This window comes from Hemiscyllium ocellatum, chromosome 10, assembly GCF_020745735.1.
Source record: "Hemiscyllium ocellatum isolate sHemOce1 chromosome 10, sHemOce1.pat.X.cur, whole genome shotgun sequence".
Taxonomy (NCBI): domain Eukaryota; kingdom Metazoa; phylum Chordata; class Chondrichthyes; order Orectolobiformes; family Hemiscylliidae; genus Hemiscyllium; species Hemiscyllium ocellatum.
The window spans coordinates 94,026,568-94,047,684 of record NC_083410.1 but is presented as its reverse complement, the minus strand read 5'-3'; the positions used below and the strand labels follow the sequence as shown (position 1 = coordinate 94,047,684).

At 41.2% G+C, this 21,117-nt stretch overlaps 1 protein-coding gene across 1 annotated transcript in view; it reads right to left on the bottom strand.

Moving 5' to 3' along the window:
- Positions 1–21,117, bottom strand: part of adgb (androglobin) — a 344,259-nt gene that overhangs the window by 36,371 nt on the left and 286,771 nt on the right. The window contains exons 25-28 of the mRNA XM_060831153.1: positions 18,205–18,358; positions 17,849–18,036; positions 12,202–12,386; positions 4,488–4,666 (exon numbers count right to left, since the gene is read on the bottom strand). Coding sequence (XP_060687136.1) covers positions 4,488–4,666; positions 12,202–12,386; positions 17,849–18,036; positions 18,205–18,358 — 706 coding nt within the window. The remainder of the gene's footprint in view (positions 1–4,487; positions 4,667–12,201; positions 12,387–17,848; positions 18,037–18,204; positions 18,359–21,117) is intronic.

Here is a 21,117-nt window from a genome sequence, read left to right as displayed (position 1 = left end):
ACGCTTCCAGGTCATTTGAATTTTCTTGTGGAAGGTAACTCAACAATTTAATCCAACTTTTGACAACTTCCTCATTGTCCAATTTGATTTGAGGAATGTCCAATTCAGAACCTTCTGAACTTGGTTCATCCTTCTGTGCTGTAATCATTAACACCTTCTCCTCTTGCTTTCCTTCCCCATCAAAATACCTTTTGAGCATATCCACAATACACATTTTTGAGACTTCCTCCTGTCTGGAGTCCTTCTCACGTAGTTCACCTCACTCAATTTCCTCTCGATTTGATAAGGTCCACAAAACCTTGCTTTTAAAGGCTCACCTGTTACTGGAAGTAACACCAACACCTTATCCCCAATTGCAAATTTGCGAATTGGTGATTTCTTATCCGTTTCTTGTTTCATTGTACGCTGTGATACTTTTAAATGCTGTCCAGCCAACTCTCCAGCTCTATTTAATCGTTCTCTAAAATGTGACACATAGTCCAAATGGGTTGTCTCTGAATTCTGACTTATTAATTTCTCATTAATCAATTTTAACAGTCCACTTACTTCATGCCCAAAAATTACTTCAAAATGGACTGAATTTGGTCGATTTATTTGGTGTATTTTTGATCACGAAAAGTACAAACGGAACTCCCTTATCCCAATCATCTGGATAATCCTGACCATAAGCCATCAATATGGTCTTTAATGTCTGATGACATCTCTCTAGCGGTCTCTGCAATTCAGGATGGTACGCAGTAGATTTAAATTGCTTTATTCCCAAATTATCCATAATCTCCTTGAAAAGGTTGGATGTGAAGTTTGATCCTTGATCTGACTGGATCTCTATTGGTAGTCCGTATCTAGTAAAAAAAATTAATTAATTCTTCTACAACCCTTTTGCTGTGATATTGCATAATGGGATTGCCTCTGGAAATCTAGTCAACACATCCATTATTGTTAATAAATACTTATTCCCACTTTTTGTTTGAGGTAGGGGACTACGCAATCAATCAAGACTCTTGTGAAAGGTTCCTCAAATGCTGGAATAGGTATTAAAGGTGCAGGCTTTATTACTGCCGTGGTTTTCTGATTAGCTGACATGTATGATGTGTCTGGCAAAATTCAATTACAACCTTGTGTAGCAGGAAAATTGATGTTTTGGGCAAAAGCCCTTCATCATTCCTGATGAAGAGCTTTTGTCTGAAATGTCGATTTTCCTGCTCCTCGGATGCTACCTGACCTGCTGTGCTTTTCCAGCACCACGCTATCGATTCTAATCTCCAGCATCTACAGTCCTCACTTTTGCCTACATCCTTGTGTCCTCTAGGTCAGTAAAAATATTTCAGCCTCTGTTTTCCTAACCCCTAAATGACCTCCAAGTGGTAGCTCATGCGCTACTCGCAGCACTTCCTTTCTATACCCTACTGGCAAAACAATTTGATGATTCTCTGCCCATTACTCATCTGCTTGAATGTATGATGGTCTCCATTTCCTCATTAAGACATCATTTGTTAAGTAATAACACACAGGGACGCATTCACTCTCCTTCTCTGTATATGCCTTTTGATACAACTGTTTTAAATTCTCACCTTTCTGTGTAACTCAATCAGCTTAGCAGAGCTAAAAATACCTGCATGTTTACCTATTTACTCCTGCTCTATCCCACTTATCTGATCCAGAAAAAGTCTTGGATAAAGCTATGTCAGCTTCCTTACCTGTGCCTTTTGTTCTCTCCTGCTTCAGCTTGTGTCTCCTGTGATCTTGTGATCACATAATCTGGGAAAATTCCTGGATAAACATCCTTCATTGCCTGCATCTCCACAGACTTTTCAACTAGAGTAGGTAGCACACCTACGGGTGAATCAGCTATATCATTTGCGAGGACAAATTGTATTTCTGGAGCTGAGAATTTGCCCAGTACTCGTACCACAAATTCTCCACTCTTCTCTGGACTCTCTAGTCTCACTTTACATAATTGAGTGCTTTTTGCCTCACCATGAATTCCTGTTACGTGTACCTTTTCTGGCAATAGTCCCTCAGGAGTACATATCTCCTCATCCCTCAACATTACAGCCTGAGGAGATCCTGTGTCCCTTAATATTGTAACCTCCTCACCTGCTACTCCTGGCCTATGTAAATAAACTTTACCCTTGCATGTATCTTTTTTAAGCAGATCTGGCACTTTCTCCTTCATCAACCTCTGATCATTTTGTATACTCTGAGGCAGTTGCCTAACTTCCCTTGTGCTTTTTGTTACTAGTCCAACAAAATTTCCAGGCTTGTCCAGTGGCTGCATCTGGCTTTCTCCTGGCTCACCAACACTGTAATTTTGTGTGGCCCACTTTATTACAATGGAAACACCAGAGCTTCTTATCTTCTTTGTCCCCCTCAATGGTTTCTGTTTTACCCTGTGGTAAGTGACCTTTATTGTGATCTACTGTTCCTTTTCCACATGAGGATTTCTCTTTGCCCCAATCCCTATCCCCCATGGACTGAAATTGATTCTGGAAGCCAAACCATGTTTTATGGATCAGCTCATAATCATCAGCCATTTCAGCTTGCTGTTTTAACTCTCTGCTCTTCCACGTGAATTTGCACTACTTCAGGCGGTGAATGTTTGAATTCCTCCAAAAAAATTACCTCTCTAAGGGCACGATAGGTTTGCTTGATTTTTAAAGCTCTTATCCATCTATCGAAATTACTCTGTTTGATTCTTTCAAACTCAATGTAGGTTTGACATGGGTCCCTCCTTAGATTCCTGAAACGGTATCTGTCGGCTTCTAGCACAAGCTCAAGTGCATTTAAAATTTTTCACTTTTTTTGCTTTTTTCACCACCTCAAACTCCCCAGATACCTCCTCTTGTAGTGATGTGAAGACCTCATTAGCCCTATCTACATGTTTCGTTTGCATCAATAAAACCCACACTACCACTGGCCACTGCATCTGTTTAGCCACTTTCTCAAATGAGATGAAAAAGGCTTCTACATCTTTCTCAGCAAATTTAGGTAATGCTTGAACATACTTAAACAGTTTCTCATCAAGCTTTCGCCCATCATGGGTTTGCTCATCCTCACTCGCTTCCTCACTAGACTTGCCTTCAGCCTTATCTCCATCCTTTTAAACTGACTTTCCTCTCTAAGTGTCAGTTTCTGAAGTTCAAAAGCTCTCTCTTTTTCTTTCTCTTCTGCTTTTAACCGTAACTCAAACTATTTCATTTCTGCTGCCCTTTCCTTATCTCTCACTCTAACTCAAGCTGCATCATATGCAATTGAATTCTTGCCATCTCTATAGATTCTGGTGGTTTCTCCAGCAAGTTTAAATGCTGAGCTACTGCTGTAATTATCTCTCCTTTCCTCACAGAAGCAGGCAGCTCCAATCCCAGCTGGTCTGCTCATTCCAGCAGCTTTGTCATATTCTCCTTTTGCAAAACTTCCAAAGTCACCACATCCACCTCCAGAAAACCTGTGGCGTCTGAAAGAGCCATTACTATCCCAAGCTTCGTCTACCCAACAAACCAACACCTGAAATAAAGACACCAGCACCTACCACTTGCTGTTTAAAATCCCACAAACAGTCCCCAATCTGTTATGGACTAGGCCAGACAACTCAAACCATTCTTAAGCAGGCAGCCCAGACCATAACTTTGCAATCTGTTTCGGTAAGTGTACACTGAAAATTATCCGGAGTAAATTAGCGAGGCTGACTACCAGGTTTTTAAACAAACAAAAATCTATTCACAAAATTACGTAATGAAACACAAAAAACAGAATAAAGAACCCCAGAACTCAGTCTATCCAAACTAGACTTAATTATGCTGTTCCAAATATACACAACAGTCCCAATAAGCAAACCCCCTTTAAAACACAGTAAACGGGAACAAATGCTTACAGGTTGAAGTTAGAAGGGTAGAAAGAGAGACAGAGAATCTGTTGCCACACATCTTACTGTTGAACTCCCAACTAGTTCTGGGCTGAACTGCTCAGATAGAGAGCTGACCACTCCCCTCTCTTTATACAGGTCGCTTCTAAAACATGACCACTTTGGCCTAAAGTCTCATCTGTTTACATATAAACAAAAGGCCTCTCAAAGTCCTTTTCATTTCTGTATCAAACCATTCTGATCGGAGCCTGGCCTGGTTTATTACCCCTCTGAAAAAGATCAAGGACAGTATCCTTGAGAAAAGGAACAGCTTTTAGAAAAAAGGGACCAGTTTTGCAAGCAGTCTTGGTCACAAACAGCTTGTGAGACTTGAATCTTGGTGCAGGGTTGAAACAATGCTTTGAGCAGTTTGGTTTTTTATGAGTTAGTGGCCAATGAAAAGGATGATAACACATTGAGCATATTCTGTGGTTGGTATTGGTGGTTATGACTTTGCTCTTTCAAAATTTCAATTGGATGAAGTGTTGAGGTCACCTATGATACCTGCTGTAGTGCACTTGTATCCTTAAGTGTTGTTATTCAGAGAAGACAAGCTATAAACTTATTAATTCATGGCAATACTTACCACTTTTGTCAGTGATTGTTCTATATCCATAGGAAGTGTGTTCTCATCTAATAATATGGGTGATTTTTGTTCACTTGTTGCCTTAGCAGAACTCCTTGCAGTCTTGTTACTTGGACTAGTTCCCAACTTCTTGGAAGTTCCCAAAGTATTAGGAACATCAGAAGGTTTACGTGAAGGTACTAGGAATAAATACAAACTAATTATTGTCAACGCTGTACACGTGAAAGGTCTGGAAACATAGTCAACAGTGATTTGCATAATGTAAAGAGCAGTTATCAATCGGATAGCTACTGACATATCAGGTCATGTGACAGTCAGTGTGTCGAAGGACAAGATATTTATGCAGGGATCTCTCCCTTTTCTGTTTCATATTCATCTTGAAGCACACTTACAATGTGATGGCAGAACATAAACAGAAAGAAAAACCTTTCTGGGAGCAGTAGCAAGAGGTTACAATGGCACCCAGTGATGGCACAAAAATGTAATCAAAGGTCAACAGCACCAGTGGCAGTAGCTTCATTTGGACACTAAAATGGGATAGGCAGCATAGTGAAAAGGGAGGAAAAGTCATCATAGGCGGAGGTCTACAAAACAGGCCTCAACAGAGAGTGTCAGGTGAAGAACAACTAACCATGAAGGGAGGAAACCAACAAATATGCAGTAAACAAATCGTTATGGCAGCAGCACAGGTAAGCAAGACAGGCAGAGTGTGGAATGGACTGACTTCAGTGACATGAGCAACTTTCAAAACAGAAAGCAAACAGACTCCAGCAGCAAACTATACCACTTGGGCACACAAGCCGTGGCGAAAAGAGCAGAACATGGAGATAAACTCCCAGGCCAAGAGGAAAGGGCAATCAACAGGCAATGGTGCAGGTTGAGAACAGTAATCAAAAATGGCATAAATCATGACAAACAGAACTCAAAGCAGGCAAAAATGACTCCTGGCACAATATGCCACAGTTATGTGGTGAAGGAGAGGATCTCTCTACTATCAGAGCTGTTTCACCAAGTGGAAGGCTGAGACCAGACCACAAAATGGAACAGTTAGCACAAAAGGTTCCAATATTTCAGTGTCACCGCAGCTCTTTTACACACATCATATAGAAAACATTAGGTGGAAAACTTTGTTGATCATGCGTTGACAAGGCAAGCTAATCCCTGAAGATTCAGCAGCATACTGAAGACCTCTAATGAGTACTTCAATATTGCACAGAATGTTCTGATTGACTGCTCAGTTCACTGGCTATGTCCAGATTCTTTTTTAATCATTCATGGAATGTGGACTTTGCTGGTTGAGCCAGCATTTATTACCTGGTTCTGGGTGCCCTTGAGAAGTTGGTGATAAAACTGCCTTCTTGAACCACTGGAGTCCACATGCTGTAGGTTGACACATAATGCCATTAGGGAGGGAATTCCAGGATTTTGATTCAGTGACACTGAAGGAACGATGATATGTTTCCAAGTCAGAATGGTGAGTATTTTGGAAGGGAACTTGATGGTGATGGTATTCCCATGTGTCTGCTGCCCATGTCCTTCTAGACAGAAGTGGTTGTGAGTTTGGAAGATGCTAAGGATAGTTCATACTGCTGCTACTAAATGTCAGTGGTGGAAGGAGTGGATGTTTGTGGATGTAGTGCCAATGAAGTGGGTTGTTTTATCCTGAATGTTTTCAAGCTTCTTGTGTTGTTGGAGCTGCATCCATCCAGGCAAGTGAGGAGTAATCCCTCACACACCTGACTTGTGCCTTGTAGATGGTGGACAGGCTCTGTGGAGTCAGGAGCTGAGTTACTTGCTGCACTATTCCGAGACTCTGACCTGTTGTTGTAGCCACTGTGTTTATGTGATGAGTCCAGTTAACTCTCTGGTGTGACAATACTGTGGCTTTAAGAGGTATATTTTGTACTTTTTTTTAATGATGAAAAATTGAGACATTGAACCAGGGTTGACACCTGGTTTGATGGTAATGGTTGAGTCGGGGATATGCTGGGCCCAGTCTTTGTTTGCTATATCTGTTTGAAGTCTGTCCCATTTAGCATGGTGATTGTGACACACCAACTCGATGGAAATTATTCTCAATGTAAGGGCAGGACTTCTTCTCCACAATGACTATGATGTGGTCACTTTTACCAATCCTGTTATGGACAGATGCATCTGCAGTCAACAGATTGGTAACAGTGAGGTGAAGTATGTTTTTTTTCTTTTGTTGCTTCCCTCAACATCTGCTGCACACCCAGTCTACCAGTTATGTCTTTTATGACCTGACCAGTTTGATCAGTAGTGTTGCTGCTGCTGAGCTACTTTTGGTGGTGGACATTGAAATACCCTAGCCAGTGTACATTTTGTACCTTTGCCACCCTCAGTGCTTCCTCCAAGAATTGTTCAACACGGAGGAGTACTGATTCATCAGCTGAGGGAGGATGGTACAATGGTAATCAGCAGGAGATGTCTTTGCCCATGTTTAATCTGAAGCCATTAGACTTCGTGGGGTCTGGACTCATTGTTGACGACTCCCAGGGCAACACGCTCCCAACTGTATGCCATGTGTCACCATTTCTGCTGTGTCTGTCCTGCCAATGGGACACGACATATCTAGGGACTGCAATGGTGGTGGCTGGGACATTGTCTGTAAGGTATGATTCCATGAATATGACTATGTCAGGTTGTTGCTTGACTAGTTTGAGATCTAGTCCTCCCAATTAGCTCTGAGATGTTGGACTTTGCAGGGTTAACAGGGCTGTTTTTGTTTTTGTCTCTTCCAGTGCCTAGGTTGATCTATGCAGTTTAATTTCTTCATTGAGACTTTGTAATGATTGATATAACCAAGTGGCTTGCTTGGCCATTTCAGAGGGCAGTTAAAAGCCAATCATGCTGTCACATGTAGGCCAGATCAGGCGAGGACAGCAGATTTCTTTCCTTTAGGACATTAGTGAATATGGGAATATTTAGGGGAAGGTGTGGTGTAATGTAGCCATACATGATTATGATAGATAATAATAAAGTGAGGCTGGGTCATGGGACACTCAGCGTGTAGAAAGACTTACTCCATGATAGTCATGCAGGGGTCTCTCCCTGTTCTGTATATACTTCAATAAACAGTTTCGATTACAAAGATCTGCTCCACGTTCATCTCTGAACACATCTCTAAACAAACTTACAACAACTTTTCAAATTATAATTGAACACATACTTGAAAGGGATATGGGTTTCAAGGTAAAGAGGCAAGAAGAAGGGAGCAGGAATAATTAGATCATTTTCAGAGGCATAATGCCTGCTTTCTGTACTGCACACTCAAAATATGCAGGACATAAAATGAGGTTGATGTATTGGTATTAATGTTCTTGTCTTTTTTAAAAATCACACAACACCGGGTTATAGTCCAACAGGTTTAATTGGAAACGCTAGCTTTCAGAGTGCTGCTCCATCAGGTGGTTGACAATCACTTGATGAAGGAGCGTCCCTCCGAAAGCTAGTACTTCCAATTAAACCTGTTTGACTATAACCTGGTGTTGTGTGATTTTTAACTTTGTACACCCCAGTCCAACACCGGCATCTCCAAATCTTGTCTTTTTTGTTTGTTTAACGAGTACATGGAGAACTGTGAAAAGGTGGTGCTCTGGAAATCCAGATGTAAATCATAAAATATTTTATAATGCCCATTTAAGATGTAACTTTCTCAAAATTGTTATGAAGTTGAAGATGTGTACTGTAGTTTTAAGAGAGAGTGAATGCTGTTCTGCACTAAGAGCTTACATGAGCAGTCACAGAGTGTACGGGAAAATTGAAAATATATAACCTTTGGCTGAGAAATAGATATCTGAGTTGTTTGCTGTTTTGACAACAATTTGAATTAAACCAATCAGTTTAAATTATGTACCAGGTCACTAAAACTCAATCGAGTTTGAATTTATTGTTTTGCCAACATCGAACCAATGAGATGATCCGATGTTGGGGATATAAAAAAGGCAGGCATTTTGAAAATCAGACAGAGCAACTGCCACCAAGAGCCAAGCAATTAGAAACACTCGCTATCAAAGGTAGCTTTTCATATGAAACAGATTTGCAGTAAAAAGAAATTAAGTTGATGTATTTTTAATAAGTGTGTTATTGAAACAGTAGTCATGATGTGGAGATGCCGGTGTTGGACTGGGGTATACAAAGTTAAAAATCACACAACACCAGGTTATAGTCCAACAGGTTTAATTGAAAGCACACTAGCTTTCAGAGCGACACTCCTTCATCAGGTGAATGTCTGCCCCACCACCAAAATGGACCCGTTGGTTCTTGCAGCAGTCACAGAGGAGTTCATCAGACGAATGAGACTCCGGGAATTCTTTCAAGGTGCCGGCAGTGATCCCAATGAGCCCACTGATGAACTAGAACGGTCATCACAGGGATCTGTAGAGGAGCAACCAAAGAAGGTGTCAACATGGACCCCACCGGAGGGCCGCTGCCCTGGGCTTGGCATGTATACTCAAACTGTCAGGAAATATATAAGTGCCAGATTCATCAGTCGTACCCACAAGGTGGAGCAAAATATCACCCGTTCACAACGCAATGCCATCCAGGCTCTCAAAACCAATGGCAACATTGTCATCAAACCAGCAAATAAAGGAGGAGCCATTGTCATTCAGAATAGAACAGGTTACTGCAAGGAAGTGTACCGACAACTGAACAACCAGGAACACTACAGGCAACTACCAGCTGATCCGACCAAGTCCTTCAGAGTTCCCTACGCGCCCTCATCCCACGTACTTCTCATGTAGGTGACTTCTACTGCCTTCCAAAGGTACACAAAGCCAACACACCGGGACGTCCCATCGTGTCGGGCAATGGGACCCTATGTGAGAATCTCTCTGGCTATGTGGAAGGAATCTTGAAACCTATTGTACAGGGGATCTCCAGCTTCTGTCGCGACACTACAGATTTCTTACAGAAACTCAGCACCCACGGACCAGTTGAACCAGGAACATTCCTCGTCACAATGGACATTTCTGCACTCTACACCAGCATCTCCCACAAGGATGGCAGTGCGGCAACAGCCTCAGTACTCAACACCAACAACTGCCAGTCTCCAAACACCATCCTACAGCTCATCCGCTTTATCCTCGATCATAACGTCTTCACCTTTGACAACCAATTCTTCATCCAGACACATGGAACAGCCATGGGGACCAAATTTGCACCCCATTATGCCAACATTTTTATGCACAGGTTCGAACAAGATTTCTTTTCTATGCAGGATCTCCAACCAATATTGTACACCAGGTACATTGATGACATTTTCTTCCTCTCGACCCATGGCGAGGAGTCACTGATAAAACTACACAGTGACATCAACAAGTTTCATCCCACCATCAAACTCACCATGGATACTCTCGACTGTCTGTCTCATTCTTGGACACGTGCGTTTCCATCAAGGACAGACATGTCAGCACCACGCTCTACCGCAAACACACAGACAACCTCACAATGCTACACTTCTCCAGCTTCCACCCAAAATATATTAAAACAGCCATTCCCTACGGACAAGCCCTACGCATACACCGGAAATAAAAAAAAGACAATCACCTGATGAAGGATCGTCGCTCCAAAAGCTAAAGTGCTTCCAATTAAACCTGTTGGACTATAACCTGGTGTTGTGTGATTTTTAACTTTATTGAAACAGCATATTGTTATAGAGTTGGAGGCAGAAAATAAGCATTTAAGATAAACGAGGACTTAGAATTGTAAATAGTTGTTGTTCGGTGTTCACTTTTAGAGCTAAAGAATAAATTGATTTTATTTTCTTTAAAGAGTGAAATTTGGGCATTTTCTGTTATTCACATATTTTAATAGATTATGAAGCGAGGTGAGGTGAGCTTTTCTGAGTGTTTAGTTTAATTAACAAAGGGGTTCACCATTGTGTCATAACAAAATAGTCCATGAGATCGGTTAGGCCGCATCTATCACTTCTAATTTTTTGTCAGCAACAACACCAACACTGGTGGAGTTTCTTTCTGATGTGAACATCTGAACTTGATTAATACCATTATTTGGTTGGCTGCTGATATGAGTGATTATTTGTTATGATCGAAAAGTTACAGAGGAAGTGTTGGGGAAAAGTTAACATTATTTGTCTGGAAGCATCTTCCTGATTCGGCTGAGAGTTCCGGTTTGTGTCCCCAGCCAGTACTCTGCAGCTTCTGCATTCCTTACTATGAGGTAATATGAAAGGTTGTCCTTCTAAAGATAGTGTCTCCTCCCTTTGCTGAATGATCAGCGCAGGCTGTAGAACCAGTCAAGCTGACATAGACTTTCCAATTAGTCCCCCTTCCTTCTCTAGTTATTGCCTCTTCATGGTCATTCAGCCAATTAGGGATATCTCTGCTTAGTGTTAGCAATCTGTGTAACTAGAGCAGGTGGTGATACCACTTGATCTGTCCACTTGTGGAATGCATAATAGTGCTTCAGTTTTGAACTTAATGACTAACCTCTAATTTAGTACCAACTTGTAAGCACGCTAAACTTTGTAATTAACGGTCAGATCCTATCTGCTTTCTCTATCTTATCCTGTAGTACCCCGATGTACTTTGGAATAACACCGAGCCACAGTTAGGACAGTGAATTCCCCATGATATATTGTCATAAACTAATCAGTTCGCAAGGTCCGAGTCTGAGAGTTTTCTTCAACAGAAAGAGATGAGTGGGACTAATTGAATAGCTCTTTCAAACAGCTGGCACAAGCATAATTGATTGAATTAGTTCACTCTGTTGTTACAGATTCTACAACTCTAGGGATTTACTGAATTGGAGTCCTTTCAGACTTTCAGGGTTTCCAGACTGATGCCAGTTGTTGCTCTTAGCATGTTGTATGCTATGACAGTCTAAACAGTATCAACAATGTAAACAAAAAATAATTAGTATTTAGCACCTCTGTGTAATGAGTTCACTGAGCTGGACCTCATAGAATATAAGTTCCCTGATTTGGGCTGCGAATCTGATCCAACCAGGCAGCCCTGGCCATCAGATAAAATGGGGGAATGTCAGAGTACTGACACTCCAGTACCTGACTCTGGATGAGGCAGTACTAAAGTCAAGGACTGGCCATATGTATATAAAGGGTGACTTGGTGATGGATACTAGGTTCTGTGGAATTATTTCAATATGTATGATGTTTTGTATTGGGGAAATCAAAAATAAGTGGCTGATCTTAACACTTTGAATTACTGAGGAAACTTTAATTTCCTGAAGAATAAATCTTGAAGAGTAAATGAAGATCAGTGAGATGATGTGAAACCTTTTTATACAACAAGTTATTAAGATTAGGAATGCACTAGCAAAATGATGGTGGAAGCAAATTAAGTTGGAAATTTCCCAACATTATTAGATTAGTAGTTGAACAGCAGATTTTTGCAGGGCTATGGGTCAGGAATGGGAGTGTAGGATGAATTTGATGCACTGAATGCTGTCTTTCTGTGCTGTTTGATTCTGTTCCAATAGAAGATTAGTTCTAAGGTATTCTAAGGTACAAGAGACCTTTCTGCTGTGTAAACTGATCTGCCCTCATTTTTCTCTGTATGATGCCGACAGGGCAATTTCCACCTTAGATCATTTAAAACTAACGCTTGTTATTTTAAAAAAGGTTGGAAAAGGAAAAAGAGGGTGAGAGACCGAGAGAAATAATGAGAGAAAAGAATACAAGCAAATCGAAGAATTCTGGTACCATGCTTACCGTAAGTAGTAGGACGTTCTGTACCTGAGGCAAACAGGAATGAAGGGATTATAGTATGGCCTTTTCCAGTTGCTTTGGCTACCTCTCTACTTCTGTTTAGGATTTGTAGCTCGATGTATACATCTGATTTGGAGGTTTGTACATGGAGTGTAGCTTGATGAGTTATATACACATTGACCTGGAATCTGCAACAGGTGTCAGTGGAAATACATTATTGTTAACAACAGACAGACATAGAAATTAGGGTGTGCAAAACTACAATCCCGAATAGCAAAACTAAGATATCTCAATGTTGCACCTCCTGTAATTTTTGACAGTTTGATACTGCTGTGCTTTATAACAATGAGCCAGTCAGCAATATTTTTTTTAAAAAGCCCACATTGCTGTAACACTAGATAAATGAATCTGGGTTGAAAATGGGTCTAAATAGAGGATTATAGAATCCTGCATATGTGATTCCCTCAAATACTGCCAGTGGGTAAAATACCATCTCTTCCACCTAGGATTATGGTCTCAGCAAGTTTATTTTAAATTCCAAAATATCAGCAATAAATTGGCTCACAAACAAGGTTGTGTGATCAATGATTTATTAGCAATTGCAACACCCTCTATTTTCAGTCCCTTCCTGCAGGGGATTTATGTTCCAGAAATAAACCACAACTCAGTGACGTTCTGCAAAACTGCAAGAATTCAATAATTGCTAACTGTAATTTATTTCTCTATAATTCCTACTCAAGGTTCTGCAAACAAACATTGTGAAATTGATGCTAGAGGCCAGACAGCCAGATCAGTCAATCAAGTGGGGGCTCAGTTGTTTCAGCTCTCCTTTGTCTGGGCTCTCAGCTAAGCCTAAGTATTGTTTTTGGCTGAGATTTCTGCAAATCATTGGATTGTTGAAACAGTGGCACTCAGCTTTGATTAACCTAGCAGTCTCATCTCTGGTACTAAGTTCACAGTTTTTGTTTACACAAACCTTAGTGGTTTCAAGTGCCTTGGGGTATCAACCATTGAAACTTTAAAGGGGGAAAAAAATTGAAAGAAGTGCAGATGCTGAAAATCAGAAATAAAAATAGAAACTGCTGGAAAAACTAAACAGTTCTAATGGCATCTGTGGAGGGAAATCAGAGTTAACATTTTGGGTTCAGTGATCCTTCTTCAGAATTAATGGCAGCTATGAAAATGTTGGTATGTAATGAATAAATGAATGATTTATTGTCATCTGAACTTTATAGTAAGAATACAATAAAATTAAAGTGAAAAGCTTTCATTTGCTGTCACAATTCGGCACCATGTCAAAATAACGTACAAATAAGGAAAAAAGAAAGATATAGCTTAAAGAGAGTCCATCAGTCCTGAGCCATCTCTTCTCCACAGCTTCACTGCCATCAACACCCAACTAAAGTCAAAGTCACTGATCTACAAGCTCTATTATTTTTAATGCAGAAGATGTGGTGGGGGGAGGCAGAAGAATAAATGATAGATTTAGGTAGAGCCCAAAGAGAGAAAAAAAACAGACAGACAAGGGATTGGCTCAAGATTAGTCTGGGGAATGAATAGCTGTTAGTAGCCGATAACAGGCGTATGTGGTCATGGCCCAGGTGATGACAAGGCCTGAAGTGTGGGGGGTGGTGGGCAGTTGGGTTAGGGTAAGGACATGGCCTTAAACGCTAAAGTTGTTGAACTCAATATTAAGTCCAGAGGCCTGCAAGAGTTCCTACACAGAAAATGAGGTGCTGTTCTTCCAGCTTCGCTGGAGCACTGCGACAAGCCTGAGGCAGAGATGGTGGCTGGGAATCACAGTGGTGCGCTGAAGTGGCAGGCAACAGGAAGCTCAGGGTCTTTTCTGTGGACAGAAATGTGCAAACCAGTCACTCAATCTGCAGTTCATTTCCCCAATGTAGATGAGACCAAATTGTGAGCTGATTGAGTGAAGTGCAAGTAAAGCACTGCTTCACCCAAAAGGTGTGCTTGGGGCCTTGGGTGGTGAGGAGGGAGGGAGTAAATGTGTAAATGTTACACCTTCTGTAACTGCAGTGGAAGGTGTCTTGGAGGGAATGGTCATTGTGGAAGGCTGACAAGGGAGGGGAGGGAATGTACGTCTAGTGGTGGCATTCTGCTGGTGGTGGCGGAAATGGTGGTTAATGATTCTATGGATGTGGGCAGGAAGAGAAGGGGTGAGGGCTGAAGTGCCCTCAGCCAGGTCCGACCTTATCCTGCACTTTGGACCTCACCTGTCTTCCCTCTGACAACAACAATAGAGTCCCCCAAATCCTGACCTACCATCCAACCAGCATCCACATTCTTACGACCATTAGCCGCCGTTTCTACTATCTCCAATGGATTGCCACTACCAAACACATTCCCTTTCCCTCTCTTGTGAACCTTCTGCAGGGATCATTCCCTCCAGGACACCCTGAAGCACTCCTCCTTCACTCCCAACACATCCCAACAGCCCCATGGCATCTTCCCCTACAATCACAGACAGTATAACACCTGCCCATTTACTTCCTCCGTCCTCACCACCCAAGGGCCCAAGCACACCTTTTGGGTGAAGCAGTGCTTTACTTGCACTTCACTCAATCAGCTGCTCACAATTTGGTCTCATCTACATTGGGGAAATGAACTGCAGATTGAGTGACTGGTTTGCAGATTTCTGTCCACAGAAAAGACCCTGAGCTTCCAGTTGCCTGCCACTTCAATGCACCACTGTGATTCCCAGCCACCATCTCTGCCTCAGGCTTGTCGCAGTGCTCCAGCGAAGCTGGAAGAACAGCACCTCATTTTCTTGTAGGAACTCTGCAGGCCTCTGGACTTAATATTGAGTTCAACAACTTTACCGTTTAAGGCCATGTCCTTACCCCAACCCCAACCTGCCACCACCCCCACACTTCGGGTCTTGTCATCACATGGGCCACAACCACACACACCTATTATCAGCTACTAAAAGCCCCCATTAGGAAACCTGACGAAGAGCTCCTGCTCGGAACGCTGATCTTCCTGCTCCTCGGATGCTGACTGACCTGCTGTACTTTTCCAGCACAACTCTAATCTGGACTCTGATCTGCAGTACCCACTTTCACTTTTGTACCTAAGTTGGTTTCCAGAATGGCGACATTGTGTACTTTTCACTGTACATCTGTATTCCTGTACTTGAGTATACATGACAATAAAATTTAATTCTAATGAAATCTAATTGTAAGTATCAAGCGTTATGTGTGTGCACCAAACAACTCCACCATCCTGTCGCTGACTACTTCAACTCCACCCGACCCCGCCCCCTCCCCCCCAACTCCCCCAAGGGCCTCCTACACTGCCAAATCAAAGCCAACCCCCCAACTGGAGGAAGAACACCTCATCTTCTGCTTTGGGACCCTTCAACCACATGGCATTAACATCGACTTCACTAGTTTCCAAATCTCCCTTCCCTCCCACCTCATTCCAGATCCAACCCTCCAAATTGGCATTGCCCTTTTGACATGTCCTACCTGTCCATCTTTGTTCCCACCACACCGCTCCACCCTCCCTCCCTCCCTATCACAATTACCCCCACCTGCAGCCATGTATCACCTTCCCACCTACCACACCCCACCCCAGCCTCCACCCCATTCCCCTATTTATCTCTCATCCCCCTTCATCCTCCACATTCCTGATGAAGGGTTTATGCCCGAAATGTTGACTCTCCTGCTCCTCGCATGCTGCCTGACCTGCTGATCTTTTCCAGCGCCACCCTCTTTGACTTTATGAATAAAATTAAGAAATGTGAATGATACATTTTTGTTTAGAAAAATGAGGAGACATAATATGAAGTATATGGCCCAGTCTTAAAGGAAGTGCAGGAACAGAGTATAAAGAATTTTATATACAGGAAACTTTGAAAGTGTCAGGACAAATAGAGAAGGCTGTTTAACAGGAACACATATGGGACTCTTGCTTTTATTTGTGGAGAGATAGAGTAGAGTTAAAAAAAACTTAACAAAAATGTTTATCAAACACTGGGTATGCTTCAGTTAGAGCATTACGGCCAATATTACATAGCACATTTTAGGAGGGATATCCAGGTTTTGGAGCAGGTGCAAAGAAGATTTACTAGAATGAGAATTGGGACGAAAGATTTCAGTTACAGGAAAAGTAAAGAGAAGCTGGGACTTTCCCCATTTATTCACAGGATGTGAGTATTTGCTGGCTAGGCCAGCATTTGTTGCCCATCCCAAATTGTCTTGGAGGAAGTAACGGTGACTTGCCTTCTTAAACTGCCAGTCTTTGGATGTAGACTGCAAACTGTTGGGTTTGGAGTTCTGAGATTTTAACCTAGCAATGGTCAAGGAATGGCGATGTAGTGTGGATCGGACCGGGAAGGGAAATTCCAGGCATTGAGTGTCCACATGCCCTTGTCCTTCTAGATGGTAGAGGTCACAGGTTTGGAAGGTGCTTTGAAGGAGGATGTTAGTTATTGCAGCTCATCTTGCAGATGGTATGCATTGCTGCCACTGTACATCTGTGGTGGAGGGACTGAATTTTGATAGAGTGCCAATCAAGCAGCATACTTTGACCTGAGTGGTCTCTTCTTGAGTGTTGTTGGAGCTCCAGATTTGTGGAAAGTATTCTTGCACCTTCCTCACTTGGGCCTTGGAGATGTGGACAGACATGGGGGATAGGAAGTGAGTTACTCGATGCAGATTTCCTAGCATCTGACCTGCTCTTGTATTTATCTGGTCCAGCCCAGTTTTTGGTCAAATGAAACCCCCAGAATATTGATATTGGGGAATTCAGTGATTGTAAGACCATTGAACATCAAGGAGTGATGATTAGATTCTCTGAAATTCGAGATGCCATGCAATGGCCTTCTATGTGGCACAAATGTTACTTGTCACTTATCGGTCCAGGTTATATGTTATCTCACTACATTTGGACACAAACTACTTCAAAGCAGAGGACATCAAGGGAGTATTTGAAAGGTGTGTTGAAAACAGGAAATGTTTTCATAGGGTAAACGAGAAGAATCTGTTGAGGAAGAAGGTGTGGTGATTGGAGGATACGAATGCAAAAAAACAGAAATAACATGAGGAAAGTATTTCTTGCGTGGAACACACTGCCCAGGAATGTGCTTCAAGCAAATTTGATAGTAACTTTCAAAAGAGAATTGAACAAGTACTTGGGTGGAAGATTTACAAAGCATAGGAGGAAAGCAAGAGAATATTCCAAATGGATGGCACTATCAAAGATCTATTACAGACATAGTAGACCAAGTTACTTCCATTTCTGATGGCATCATTCTATGATTCTGATATCACTTTACCTGTCAGAAAATCTTCAAAAACTATCTATATCCTTTTTTCAAAAATCACTAATTGTTTCAACCAGGGCAATCTAATACCGATTCTATTCTTACTTCAAGTCAAAAAAGTAAATTGCATTCCTTTCAGTTGGAATTCATAAACAGTATATCAGAATGCACCGGCTGAGGATCACTCTGATCTTGCACTAAAACCACTTTGTACTTGAGAGATTCTATTCATTTAGTTCCATTCAGCTGTCACTTTTCACAAGACTTTCATTTTAGGAAATGGAATCAGCGACTAGTTTAAGATTATTTTCGAGATGTGTCAAGATGGTAATGTTAAGTTGCAAAGCAATTTCTTATGACTACCTGAAGATGATGTTTTTATCATTTGGAATGTAGTAGGACTTAATCTCCTTTATTGAAAAGCTGCTGTTGACAGTTTCATTTGCCAGAACAGGAAGAGGATGCCTGGAGCCAATCAAACGTAATCTCCATTTACCACTGGGAACTGGGAAACTCCCTGTCTGGGCTTCAACTGTGAATGTATAGCCGTTCTAAATAAAAATAAAATTTGTAGTTTTAGGTAGCCATTTATAATTGAGTTTTTGATAATTTGAATGAAATATCTGCACAATCAAAGAACAATTCCAAAGAAATGAGAAGCAAATTCCAAACAAAATAATACATTGGGGATGACACCTCTATTTACTAGATTTACTTACTGAATTTTTTTTGTATGTATAAGGAGCTACTTTTTGAAAAACCCTGGGTATTTCTTCTCCTGTATCATTATTGACCACATGAAGAACGCAAGTGGTCAGTGCAGAGTAAATCTTTGGCACAATCAGCATGTCTTGAGGGATATTAAACACCTCTCTGTAGACATAACAAAGTTCAGTTAGGTAGTTAAAGCATACCAAAGTGAAAACAAAGGGAACAAAAAGGACTTGGAAGTAAATAGCAAATAAAAAAATATTTGGAGTTTTTTTATTAAACATAAAGAATTTGTGGGACAGGTTAATAGGATGGCAGACCGAGTTCACAAGGTAATTTTTACATGTTTCTTGAGAGAGCGAAAAACTGAAAAATAGAATATATTGCATCTGCAAACCTTTTACAATAAGAAACTAATCACTGAAATAAGAACTGACCAAAAGATAATAAAACATTCTATATAAAATGATAATTACAAACTAATTGCAACAGATTTGTACTTAAATTTTGGATTTCATCTTTGATAACCAATTAATACAGGCAAACTTTGATTTTTTAAACTATCAACATATTACAGTCAAACATATATTCTCTCTGATTATTAAAGCAGAATAGATAGGTTATCAGCCTTTAAATCTAGCACTATTCCTACTCTTCCAAACTTCACTTGTAGTGGAAAACTAGTAATGACACGCCCTGCGACTGGACTATTGTTTGAGTCACAGACCTTTACTTTGTTGGGTTTTGAATTATGGCAAAGGATCAATTCAGTCAACAAATTAAAAGTATCAATCATTGTAAACTTGCTCTCCAGGGATTTGTGATCCTAGAGGTCCACAATGTAGTAACTTCTGAGAGGCAAGGCAGAACAGAGAGAAATATTTTTGAATCAACCTTTTCAGAGATGATGCTACACACCTCTGAAACAGGTGGGATTTGAAACTGCGTCTCCTGGCTCAGAGATAGGGACAATAGTGAGGTAAGATTGCTTGACTTAAATAGCATTTAATGCCATGTGTTACCAACCACAATTGCAAATTTGGTTGGATTCCCTTAAATTAGTGAAGTACCCTATTCTTCACTAGACTTGTCTCATTGACACTGTACTGTGCTGCAATATTTCAGAGTTCCATTCCAGTTCTCTCTAATTCATCATCTAAGTCCCATCCTGACATTAGCTCCAAACATGGATGGTTTCCATTTCTGAGCTCCAATGCTGAGAATTTAGGGCTGATAACATAGTACTAGCTCAGATATTCTGATGGCCCGATTATTGCTGTAGCAATGTGGACTGAAATTGTGTGTACGGACCCTGTGGAAATCCTGATGCAGTCAGCACCAACATCAGATTATGTAGAAGTTGTCCAAAGTTAAGTGGGCATTTTTTTTTAGTCCGATCAAGGTTTGTAAATAGGGTTTTGGATCCTAACATTAGCTATTGAGGCATCTCATTTGCAATTTCCTAGGATTAATATGTAGACTTCGACTTGGGGTCAAACTGATCATTTTTGCACATGCATTTGACTGAACAAGTGAAAAGGAGAATGTTTGCTCCCTCCTATCCCAATCGTTAACCTAGTTCCCATCTTCAGTCATTGAGCCCAAGACATAGGTATTTCGAGATGGCACACAACATTTTTATTCATTCATTTTTAGACTTAGCTAGACCATGCCAAGGGTGATTGTGTCTGGTTGCCTCAGCCAACAGCTCACAGCTCTAGGAACTTCCTAGTGCACAAAGATAACTTCTGTATTTTGTTTTGCCACTATCAACCATTGCCTTAATCTCTCCTTCCTTCTCTCTCCCACACTGACCTTCAACAACTATCACAGCCTATGGAATTAAAAATGAAGGGGTAGAATGAATAGAAAGTTCAGAGTGTAAAGAATTGAAGGATAGTGGTGACTGGTTGATGTTAAAGTGGAGGTGGGGATGTAGCTGCGTCTCAAGCCATTGGTACGAGGATAACTGCTTTTACTGATCTACTTCAATGACTTAGACTTTGGTGTGCAGAACACAATTTTAAAAGTTGTTGTGACAGAAACCTTGGGATTATTATGAATGATGAGGAGTAACAATGCTGTAAATGATGGTCCCTTTAACAACGAAACAGGACAAGCTCCAGAGAAAATAGAGAGTAGTTGATGATCACTGGAATACATCTTTTTAAGGGCTGGTTTCTGCCAGTAGAGGGAGCTAATCAAACAGCAGAAGGGGCATTCTGGACCTTTTAATACAATATAAAATATATATAAATATATAAAACGCAAATAAACATTTGTGGAAGCTAGGCGGCTCCTGCGTATTGTTTTAGTAGATGGGTGACCAGCAGTGTAAACAAGGGAATAGTGATCGACCTCAAGAGGAAACATAGAATATCAGAGCAGAAGTAGGCCAGTTGGCTCTTTAAACCTGTTCCACCATTCAATATGATCAATCCTGGCGGATTATCCAACTCAGTATTCTGCAATTCCTTATCCTCATACCTTTTGATCCCTTTAGCTCTAAGAGCTATTGGTAATTGCTTCTTCAAAACACTTAATGTTTACACCTTAACGACTTAGAATAGATTAGATTCCCTACAGTGTGGAAACAGGCCCTGCAGCCCAACCAGTCGATACCGGCCCTCTGAACAGTAACCCACCCAGACCCATTTCACTCTAGCCAATGAACCTAACACTATGGGCAATTTAGCATGGCCAATTCACCTGACCCGCATATCTTTGGACTGTGGGAGGAAACCAGAGCAAACCCACGCAGAGAATGTACAAACTCTATACAGACAATCACCTGAGGCTGGAATCAAACCTGGGACCCTGGTGCTGTGAGGCAGCAGTACTAACCACTGAGCCACCATGCCACCCGAAAGAAGTGTTGAAACATCTTGAGCAAGATGGTGCATAGCAGTGCATGATTCAGG